The sequence below is a fragment of the Cavia porcellus genome, unplaced genomic scaffold, assembly GCF_034190915.1.
Source record: "Cavia porcellus strain 051 isolate PalLab524CR breed Dunkin Hartley unplaced genomic scaffold, mCavPor4.1 scaffold_2, whole genome shotgun sequence".
Taxonomy (NCBI): domain Eukaryota; kingdom Metazoa; phylum Chordata; class Mammalia; order Rodentia; family Caviidae; genus Cavia; species Cavia porcellus.
Window position 1 is genome coordinate 40,352,461 of NW_026947485.1, and position 12,075 is coordinate 40,364,535.

General features: G+C 40.0%; 1 protein-coding gene across 1 annotated transcript in view; it reads right to left on the reverse strand.

Annotated features, from left to right (window-relative positions):
- Nucleotides 1-12,075, reverse strand: part of Snd1 (staphylococcal nuclease and tudor domain containing 1) — a 418,031-nt gene that overhangs the window by 181,645 nt on the left and 224,311 nt on the right. Inside the window, exon 13 of the mRNA XM_003475164.5 lies at nucleotides 8,205-8,315. Coding sequence (XP_003475212.2) covers nucleotides 8,205-8,315 — 111 coding nt within the window. The remainder of the gene's footprint in view (nucleotides 1-8,204; nucleotides 8,316-12,075) is intronic.

A 12,075-nucleotide genomic window follows, 5' to 3' on the forward strand; every position in this document is an offset into this window, starting at 1 on the left:
GGATTATAACAAAAGCAGGATAGGGATATACCTAATAGGAAGGGATATACCTAATAGAGGCTCAGCTCTCAGGCCCACTTAGCCACCTGACACTGCAGAGGAGCCAAATCAAGCAAGCACTGCCACTGCATCTCAAGATAAAATTAGCCAAGGGTGATGGAGGCTACTCGGAAGGAATGGAATTAAGGAGCCTTCATAAAAGTATCAAGGAGAGGCAGGAGTCAAGGAGGAAAATGAGCTAGGATGTGCTATAGAAACGCAAAGCTTGTCCATGCTACACCTTGTTCTCTATTACTTACAACCATGATTATACTTCCAATTATCACAAGGATTAAGTGATTAATCTGTCATAAATGGACAGATAATTTGGTTTGTATTACGATGGTCAAGAATTGTTTATATGAATGATCCTTAAATTCTAGTATGCATCAGAATCACCTGAAGAGTATGCTGAAAAGAGGGGGGGTAAGAGAGATATGAAAATTTATTTTTTAAGACAAGTTCCCAAATGACAGTGATGTTACCTGGGAATCATTTTATTTTTTGGGGAATCATTAGTTTAAAAAGACAAGTAACAAGACATTCAATCAAGGAGGTAAAGGGTCAAGTGAGATTGTTTTATTGTTAGATTTATCTTGGATTAAAATTATATTCATAGTATTATAATCTTCAAAATTATAAACAATTTGTGTTTGTGTGAAAAGAGCCAGAGATGTAGCCAAGAGGACAGTAAGATGGGAGAGAAAAGACAAGTTGTTCCGAACAGACACATACTTACAGCTGAAGTACCCAGAAGGGGAACACCAACTACAGCCAAGTCATCTAGGAATGTTAGCCTAGCACAGTTTACTAGGAAACACAACCAGTGGAGACTGTAATGAATACAGAAATGATCAGGCAAGGAGGGTTTCTGGTTTAAGTCCTGACTGTGACCTGCAGAACCTCCTCTTCCCCAACAGCTTGGTACACAAGACAGGACAGAGAGCAGCTGGGATCCAACTGCACCTCAGGTCCATAGTCATCAACTTTCACAGCTTGCCTGTGTCAAAAGGAGCTGGGGAAGGGGAGGGAAGAGAAGGAGAGGACAGAGGAAGTGAACAGATCCTCTTAATACCCTGAAGGAGAAAATTCTTTGGAAATGGAGACATTATATAGCTCTCCAGAAGTGGCCATTTGTGCTGCCTTAAATGCAGATTGATTACTGCTATTTGGATGTTGAGTGCATCATCTTTCTGAAGAAAGGGAAAAAGCTAAATTTCCCCACATTCAGCTGTGTCGTCAAATCACTTCCCCACCAGCTCTTATAATGCATTTTCCTGTTATCATATCCATTTGCAATAGCTGATCTACCCTGCTCCCCAACAGTGAGCACTCCCAACACGTGCCGAAACCAATTAGCAACCTCATGACTGTGACACCAAACTGCAAGTCCAAAATGCAGCAGGGCTGAACATTTCCACAGTTAAAAAAGAAAGGAAGTCAAGAGGATATTTAGGAGAAAGGCCAATCTCTTTTTCTCTGTGCTGGTTTCCAACCTGCACTGGCATGAGCTAATGCAGCTGGGTGAAGAGGGCAGAAGTTAATTCATCTGACTCCTGCTTTCTATGATGCTTGAACCAAAAATCCTATAGTACCCTGGTGTTACATGGATCTACAATTAAACAGGGAAGGAAAGAGAAAAAACTTCAAGTAAATGCCCTGTTGTTAACACTATTCAGTACGTTCTAGTTTTACTCAAAGAAAATTTTCAAAGTGAAAAATCTTGGTTTATTTAAAGCTGTACCATTAAACTATCGAGAAGATAGGAAGAGAGGTGGAACACAGAAGATGAATTTCAGGGAGATCCTCTCATGGGAAAATCTAATAGAAATGAGAAATGAAATAAAAAGATGTAAGGCAAATAGTATTAATAAAGTGGGTGCAAAAAGGAAGGGCTAACAAAATAGGTAAGGAAAGAGAAGAAATAGAAAAAAATAGCAATATCCAGAGGCACTATTAAAATTATTTAATGCCTTTCTCTGTGAGATTGCATGCTTTGTAGACAGCTTAGACAGCTGAATGTATTACCTTTTTTTTTTTTTTTTTTTGGATTCATCAGTATTATCCACTATTCCTGGACCCAAGATACCTGGGGACTTTAGAAGATGAGAGTAAAGAGAAGAAATGAATGAAAGGGCATTATATACAAGATGAACCAGTTTTGACAGCTGTCCCTGGGGGGGCGGGTAATCTATTTTCTTGGGAAATGGATTTATTCATGTAATCTATATGCTGTGATTGGGCAAATCAGTTTTAAAAGTTCAAAACTAGCATTTTCAGAGAACTCACTGAAATTCTATACCAATTTTCTCAATGGACTGGTACAAAAATGAAACTTGCTTTCTTCTTAGGACATAAAATTCAGAACTTTGCAAACCAGTATATTGACTTCTGCCATTTACAGTCCTAAAGACCCCACAATCCCCTATGCTGGGGTTTAAACCAGGCCTCGTAAAAACTACAGAAGTACTCTGCCATGGAGCTACACTCCTAGCCCAAGTATCAGCAGCAAAATGTGCTGGTGAGGAATGCTTCACTGTATCTTCATAACCAGGATATGAAGATAGTACAACTGAAGACAAGAATAAAGATACAAAAAAATCCTAAAAAGTGTTTATTTTTTTAAAGGTTTTTAAAAAAATTTCTCTAGTTTAGGTCATTTTTTCTCACTTACTGAAATTTTATGGGAAAACTTCCCTATAAGTCAGAAAAACAGTACAGCTATTCTGGCTAAGTCAACAGTAGAAGACCAAGAACACTTCCTTTACAGTAGTGCTTAAAACACTTTGGTGGCTGGTATGGTGGCATAATCTGGAAGAAGAATTACAAATTCCAGCCTGGGTAACTTAGTGAGACCTTGTTTCAAAATAAAAAACAAATGAAAAACCGGCTGGGGATGCAGCTCAGTATGAAGGTCCTGGGTTCAATCTCCAGTACTACAAAACACAGTAACAAAATATCACTTCAGCAGAACTGCAAAATCTATTTACAAGTGACTGTTATAAATGCATGGAAACTGGTAAACCCTTAGTGGTCCCAGTAACTGCATCACCAAGTGAGATACTCAGTAGAAGCTGCATGCCTCTGAATAATGGTCACTGATACTGGCTCAGGCAAAGAAAGAGTTACCAACCAGCACACAGCCTTTTGATCAAACTCTGTGATGAAAATAACTGCACAGTTCTACAGGTTCAGGTGGAGAGAAGTCTACAATAAGTAGGTGCTGCCAATCACATAGGAAAAAAACCAAAAGACTAATGTTTATGGGTTTTGCAGGCTGGAGATACATACATCTGCAAGATAGGAAGACTAGTTTTCTGCTTAAAAAGAGGTTTTACTCAATCGGAATATGAATTCTTGAGGCGAAGAGAGGAGAGAAAAAGAGACAGAGAGATGCTGGCAGGTTCGTGCTTGCCTTTCACAGATGGAGGACAACTTCATAGTTCTCAGAATCTGCAGTGTATCAGGCAAGAAATAGAATACACAAAAGAGGACTTGCCTTTTTCTCTTCTCCTGAGATAACCCTAACCTCATTATGTATGTCCAGAATGAATCTATATTTATTTAAATCTGCTTAGATGCTAAGATTGTGCAATGTAATTGCTTTCCTACGGTCAAGAACGGTCATTGGCTTCTTTTCCAAATACAAATATTCTACCTTGAAATCATAAAATGTTAGAATTAAAAGATACCTCACAGGAATGAAGCCCTTCCTTAAGAATTAACATTACTGGGGGGTGGGGGAGGGACAAAAAAAGAATTAATATTACTTATATCATCATATAATTAGCTACAGAGTCTAATAGTTTCTAAAAATTCTTGGACTATTATAATTTTAAAGTAGTGATTGCCCCTGTGTGTGCATGTGTGTGTGTACCTAAAGAAAATGGCATACTGTCATGCTTTGGTCTGATTCCAATTGTTCCCAGCTCATCTTCACTGTCTAGAACCTGTTCAACAAAAAGTTCATGTGGAAGAATATCATCACCCTTCAGGTCTCTCCAAAATCACATATATGGTATGTGTTATATGCTATATCATATATATGGGATAAAGTAAACTATATGTTTTTGTAGCATTTTGAAAATAAAAACAGTCTCAATAATATCTATATTGGGAAAACTTGAGTAGCGTATAGGAGATATTCCATGAAGAAATCAAAAGCTCTGTTTTAAACTGAACACACTCACTTGGTCTAAGAATAAAGTAGGTAGGCTAATCACACTAAAGTAAAATAAAAACTGGAAATCTGGAGAGTTAATCTGGGGATTAAACATTAGGATCATATAGAAACGTGTCACATTCCCCAGATAGCCTTTAGGATGCTAAAAAGGAAGACCAGGTTCAGGAGTATCACAAAGAATTGTGGGCCAGCTATATCTATGTAATTTTGAATAAAAATACTGGGGGCTCAGGTCATGGTGGCACATGTCTGTAATCTTAGCATTGGGAGGCTGAGGGAGGAGGATCACAGTGAATTTGAGGCCAGCCTAGGCTACACAGTAAGTTCATGCCAGCCTGAATTACAGAGTAAGACCCTGACTCTAAAAAACAAAATAGTAAAAGCAAAATATTGGGAGGAACATACTGGAGCATCATAGGCTTTTCACTGTAACCAGTGAGAGAAACAAGGCCTGGGATATGCAGGGAAATGCCAAAACCTTACCTTACTGGGACATAAGGTGACAAAGGAAGAGGCAGCTGATGACAGACACCCGAGCTAAAAAGGAAGGTCCCCTTTGGGAATTAGAGGCTTATTTATCCTCTAAACAAAAAGATGCGGTAGCACTAGATGGGCCAATTATTGAGACACCTGAATGATTTCTTGAAGGGTCAGCAAACTGCACACAGCTGGTGAGGTGGTTGAGCTTGTTTCCAGCAGGCCAGTAGACATGCTAGAAAACTACCAGGACACTACATACTGCTATTCTTCTCTTCCTTTTGTCTCACCTGTACTTTCAATGAGCACCTAACATAATCCTGGGCTCTCTGAGATGATCTGAGAAAGGTTGGTAGATCATCCTCTTCATAGAGAAGCAGTGGCTGCAGTCCTGGGAAAGCTCATCAACTCCTAGGCAGGTAGCTGTGCTGACCTAAGAAGTCAGAAAAGTTAACAGCCTGCCCTTTCCCTAAAGCTTAGAATGTTCTCTAAAAGGATTATGCCCGGCATTGCACAGAAAAGCAGTCAATGAAGAACACAGTGCACCACAGCTGATATCACCAGTGATAACCCCAGAAAAAAACAAGGAACCAAGGTTAGGGTCAAGGAAATTTGTTAGAATCCACACTGTTGAGAGATGAATGAAAACCATGGCCTTGCAACCTGCCGTAACCCACTTAAAGAGTCTCAGCATAAATGACTGATATAAATGCAGAAGGTGTTATTAATTTGGTTTTTGCCAAAGCATTAGACACAGTAGCACAAGAAATTTTATTTGGGAAATTAAGTCAAATTGGCTTGGTTCAGCATACAATCACTGAAGATTAAAAAGTGGCTGAAGGATAATAAACAAAAGACAGTTAAGTGACAGTCCATGCAGTGAGAGACTTGGGGTCAAAACAAAAGCCTTACTTATTGAGTAAGGTTCTATTCATGACCCAAAAAAAGGAGAAAACAACTTGCTAACGAGATCTACAGAGGACACTAAGCTGGGAGGCAGAGGAACCTCATTGACAAGGGCATCAAATCACAAAGCAGAGTTCAATTGGAAAAAATATAGCTAATCTACCTAGGGGGAAAGAACCCTAAACTCAGATAATATTCAATAGGCAGGCAGGATGAAGGGCAGAAGAAGCATGCAGAAAGAGCTGTGACATGCTCTCGTGACACAGGCAAGTGAGAGTGCCAAGGGGAGATACAGAGGCTGTCACAGGTGAATGGAGTGCTTCAAGCCAACACCTAAGCAAAAGAAAGCAGCACACAAGTGGTCTGGAAGACATTGACTTATCTGCAAAAATAAATAAATAAAAAAATAAAAATAAAAGGTACATTCTGTACTGGAAATCCTTTTTAATGGCTACAAAATCTCCATCACTGCCTAGCAGGTATTCTAGCCTTTCTTGGCTTTCACTTCACCTTGTCGGGATCAACAAGGCGGCACTGGGCCATTGTTTCAGAGTCACTAACAGTAAGGTTGAGAAGGAAACTCACTCAGAGTTCAGATTGGTTGTTTCTCCTAATTCTTTACTCTTTATGAGGCCTGTATTGTGGAGGGCAATCCCTCAGGGCCTGGGGAAGTGGTTAATTTCTATCTGTTTACTCAACTTGCAACAGTGCAATGGCCCTGAAGCCATTTTTTTTCCACAATCAGTCTTAAAAACAAAGCTCAACACAGTTATCTCTAGGCTAGGCAACTCATGGCTACAGCAAGCATACATCTCCTTACATTACTTCAACACAAAATCAGCATTACAGAGGTTGTTTTCTTTTTAAAAACTAAATCTTAAACAATTTCCTCTCTATATGTGTAGCTGGTAAACAACAGTCACAAGATACACCATGGCTATTGCTAACAGCATAATATGAGAGCTTATTCTAGCTTCACTTTCCAGAAGAGCTTTGCAAATTATTTTCATTCTTACCTGCCTGTCAGAATTACATGTTCACTAGTGGCACCACAAACCCAGCACTAGAAATACAAGAACACATCTCACAATATTGCTCTCAGTACTGGTTTGTCTAAGCTGACATCAAACGAGGCTCTATCTGCTGGTCATGGGCCTGTCCTGTGAATACCACTTAACACTTCAGTGACTGTTCATTTTCTTTTTTTTTTTTTATCGGTACCAGGGATTGAACTCACGACTACCTGCTTGCAAGGCAGGCACTTATGCTGCTGAGCTAAATCCCCAGCCCCGACTGTTCATTTTCTAAAGGGGCTAGGAAGCTACATGATGACACAGTATTAGCAGATGTGAAGCTACATTTCCCATCATGGGTTCTATGAGCCCACAAAGGATTAGTAGATAATATAGGACAGTGAGGGGGATTAAGAAAAAAGGCAATTATAGGTCTATAACACATTGCCTTTCCAAAGGCTACAAATGAGCCTTAAATAATCAATGATAAGAGTATTTTCACTAAAATCTTTGTACTTAAGAATCATGTCCTAGATAGAACCTTCAGGAAAAAGTCCACAAGAAAAAAATCCAAAAACCCTCAATAGCCTGTCAGACTGATTTTTTAGCTGACATTCTGTGTGACATTCTACAGATGCTCTATCCATGAGTATGTGACATGGTGTTAGAGGTAAAAGTATTTTGGGCCAAAGAGCAAAAGAAGTGATTTCAATGACAAAATCTAGGCTGGGAATAGGTAACAATGTGCTCAAACCCACTGTTATTCTAGCCGGAGTGCATAACCTGACAATGACCCAAATCTTGGCACTAAATGGGTCCCAGAGGCCATGGAGAAAGCTCACACAATCACTGTGAGGCAATAGACAAATACATTTGGTTGGTCCAGGCAGTATATTGAGCCACCCAAGTCAGTGCAGTACTAAGTAGCTCAGTTCTTGCTGTTCCCTAGAAGTGTGGAAATCATTCACCTACCAATACTGCCCAGTAACAAAAGTCTCCCGGACTAGGAGCCTTGAGGAATGTCAACCATAAGAAACACTGCTGAGCAGTATGCATGTCCTTGGGGCAACCAGCCACTGGGATGAAGGACAAAAGTAAAATGTCACAGGGCTTCTCAAGTGCTCTCCTGCCAGCTGTCAGAAGTGTTTGAAACCAAAACTCATTTCTTAATAAATGTTTTCATTTCCTTTGTACATGACAAAAGGTCTAAAGGTGATAAGTGGGAGGGGCTGGGACAAGAGGCCTCTGAAGGTAAAAGACAGAGGCAAATGTGCTGCGCACAAGCAGGGCTTCCCTGCTAGTCCCAGAGTGCTGATAAAAATATCTAATATACTCTTCCTATTTATGGTTCTTTTATACCGATACACAGAGATCATATCTAATATATTTTTGCATGTTTGAAAAAATAAGGCCCACGTATACTTAAGGCTTACACTGCAAATTTAGTGTGCTTTCTTTTTCATGAATATAAGCTCTATTAGCATTGATTTTCCAACCCATTTAGCTCAGGTATGGATACGATAGCGAGACTAAATAAAGCAGGGCTATGAGTCTCAACATGTTTACTTGAGTTATTTTTGACGCACCTGGCCTCTGCAGCAAGCAGCTCATCATAGTGTGAGGATCGCTGGTCATCGTCCTGCCGGTATCTGATCACTGTGGCTAGACCTTTGCTGACAAGAGCCTCAGCGATGTTTCTGCAATAGAAAGGTAGGTCAGTGAGCACTAGAGGTACATAAGGGGCTCAGTCAACAGAAATAATAACGGTTAGCACCTGGAAGTCTTAATGCATTCTGGCAGAGGGAGGGAGAAGCTAAAGATTTCAAGACCAACGAGTTGCTAAGCTAGAAATCCAAATAGAAGGCTGAATAATGAAGTTCTCTAGCTCAGCATTTTTCTGGTTAGTACAGTCAGATGCTGTATCAATCCATACATAAAAACTAGGAAAAAATCTGTAAAAAGCCCACATTAGGTCGGGCTATTTACAGAAAGATATAAACAAGTCACTATCCTCAAGAAAAGTCTGCTCTAAAATATCAGGCACATAGATAAAAAAAGAGACACATAAAAGCATGACCTAAATTTCTCAAAATCTCCTTCCCAGCCTATACTGTAAGTGAAAAATGTCTTGTTTTACTTTGGTAACATTAGAAACGTTGGTTTAACCTAACAAAGTGCTTCTCTTCTTATCACTACTCCTGACTGGATCTCCCACCAAAAGTAGGCTTGGAGGAGAGCCACGAATGAATTGGGGAAGATTACCACAGGAAGGAGCCATTCTGCTAGAAGAAAACCAGATGGGAAAAAGAAAAAGCAAAATGTTTAAACATGAAATGACCAGTTTTGGAGTAATACTCCAACAGGGTCACAGAAGATCTCAGATCTTCTGATTTGAAGCAATTCTCAAATGCAGCTGAGTCTTCTTTTCTTCACTAGAACAGTACAGCTGCTCCCACTAGGGAATGAGAGGTGTCACTAGAAGGCCTGCAACTATTAACTAGAGAAGGTACATGGGAAAAGACACTAAGGCAACAAATAAAGCATATTTGCACAGTTGTCCCCACCCCCAACCTGGAAAGAGCACTTTGAGGTGAACATCTAACTGCAAAAATACATTTTTAGAAAATTAACTATAGAAAATTCTGGACAGCTAAAGACATGATATTATTGAGGGAGTGTGGTGGGTATGTCTTTCTTTGTGTATGTCACAATTACACCAAAGGCTCCACTCACACCATCTGGTTCACTGCCCTTTAGGGAGAGGGTACAGTAAGCAATAGGCTGCTGTGCCATATGCTATGACTTAGTGTTGACTGAAAATGTAGTTAACTCTTAACACACTAGTGGTCCTTAGAAAATGACACTGTGGGGATGTGGGAGCTGGACGAATCAGTATCTGTGTGTGCTTAAGCCATTTAAGGGTTTCAATCATCTACACTCAGGACAACAGACTTAAAAGAAGAAAAAAATGTGCTAGTAGAAAAAGGAGGAAAAGATACTGTGGCTGATTCACTTCTTATTATATGCCCCTCTGCTGCCTGTTTATCTGCTGCCAGCATGATATTAATATCTCCAAACCACCACGGAATTAGCACTTCTCAAAATCCACTCCCACAAAGAGGCTGCTTTGCTGGCCACCCTGTCTCCTGAGTCACCACACAAGCATGCTGGCAAATGCTGTCATTATCAGAGTTGTGTTTGGCAGCACAGAGAAGGTAACAACCCCAAATCAGCAGATGTAGATGTTGATACATGGTGAGGATTTTGTTTTGTTTTGTTTTTTGTCTTTTTCCTTTTTATCAATACCGGGGATCGAACTCACGACTGCCTGCTTCCAAAGCAGGCGCTTATGCCACTGAGCTAAACCTCCAGCCCCCATGGTGAGGATTTAACTAAGGTTAAATCCAAGGAGCCCTAACAGGGTCAGAGAGAAGCTCCACCCAAAAAGAGCTATCGAGGACAGGGAGGGGTATAGGGGACAACTGCACTTTCGACAGTTTGATATGTCCTGGCAATTTTAAATGCCAAAAGAATAAAGAAATATTTGTGACTGCATTATGAATTACTGAACATTGACATTTCACAGTCAATGCACGGGTTCTGGTGGAAAAACCTGGAATCAGAGCATAAGCAAGGAAAATTTCACACAGATAAGCTTCAATGTGAAAAGCTAGAGAATAGTAAGCACAGCTGTTTAATGATCCAGGCCTATTAATGCTGCTGAAATCAATTCCCAGAATTACTGCATACCTGCCAGCCTAGAACCTACAGGTCAGGCCCTTGGCACTCTTCATCCTTGCCCTCTTTACCAACCAGTAAATGGCAACAAGCCAGTTAAGACTTGCCACATGCATTTCCTAAGGTCTTAGATTCTCAACTCATTCCACACTCTTCCCACTATTTTCCTCTCCCTTCCTCCAAAAGCTCAGCATCAGAGAGCTGTGTTCTCTTAGTTTCTTATCCTAATTACAGATTTCCCCTAGAGGAACAGTTAGTTGTAATACTGGTGCTTAGCAGTAAAAAGAGAAAAAAAAAATACATGAAATAATAATAACCTTCATTATTGGGCATTTACTATATTCCAGGCATGGAGAGTCACACATATTCTCTTTATGGTGCATCCCTCTGATAAAGCACTATAAATTATCAGGCAATTATTAACAGTGTCATCTCCCCTGTGAAATGATGAGCTCTGTGAAGGTAAGGGTCACATTTATCTCCATATCAATTGCTAGCAAGTACTTTGCACAAGGCAGACAATAAATATTTTCTGAATGGAATTATTTAGGTCACAGGATAAGATGATTTTTCAATGTGGAGATTATAGAAATTATTTCACTTTTGCTTTAAAACATCCAGAAAAAAAAATTCAGAGTTCTTAAGTGTAAAAAAAAACACTCAGTCATTTTATAATACTGGAACATATTCTTCTAGTCAAGTTTTCCAGGCATAGAAACAAGGACCAGAAGTTTCTACATGCCTCCCTAGCTTTTGTCTTTCTCCTCCCCATTATCTAAGACTGCAATTTGAAAAGTGAGTAGGAGACAGTGAAAATGGAATTATCCTATCCTCTCTTATCCATGCACTTGACTGTCTTGTATTTCTTTTGGTCGCTAATGAAAGTTCAGGAAATTTTCTACTGGCTAAAGATGGCTCAGAACCCCATACTAGTGCATAATCTGTTGCCTGGTAAGAAAAGAGAACATGTCAGGTGTGGTGGCGTAGGCTTGTAATCCCAGCACTTGGGAGACTGGGGCAGGAGGACTGTTGCTGAGTTCGAGACCACTATGGGCTGCAAAATATGCTCAAGCACAGCTTCAACTGTACAGTGACGCCTTGTCTCAAAAAAAATTAAATGAAAATTAAAAAAGAAAAGAAAAAAAGAAAAAGAGAACATGAAATTATGTGCCATGACATTATGCTGCTTTAGACAAATCTGTAAGTTCTGCCTTTTTGAGTGTAACAGTAATTCTACCCCAATTACATATGTCTGGTACGGCCGGATAATTCACAGTCTACATGTAAAAAGGGACATAACAGCCTTGGAGGTCTAACAGAAAGTCATCTCTCTCTGTATCAGAATAAGTACTGAAACTGAAAGGCTCCTCCAAATGTGGAGAGAAATTGAGGGTTCCATTAAAAATGAACCCTTCCTGCAGGCATCATGAAGAGTTCCTGACAGAAACACAAACAGCATGGGTCTCCCAAGCAGGCTTTGTCAAAAATTCTGTAAGTACTTGACATTTTCCCTTCCCACTCCTTTCCACACAGCCAAAGGCTGTAGTAAGCTTGAACCTTCCCACTATCAGATAATTCGGAAGTCATCAGGTTTTTGCTCACAGAGAAAAGGTGCACCCATACAAGAGAATAGGAATCTTAAAAAGTAAGAATGCAAGCTGTGGTGGTATATGGCTGTTCTCCCAGCACTTGGGAGGATGAGGCAGGAGGATAGCCTTT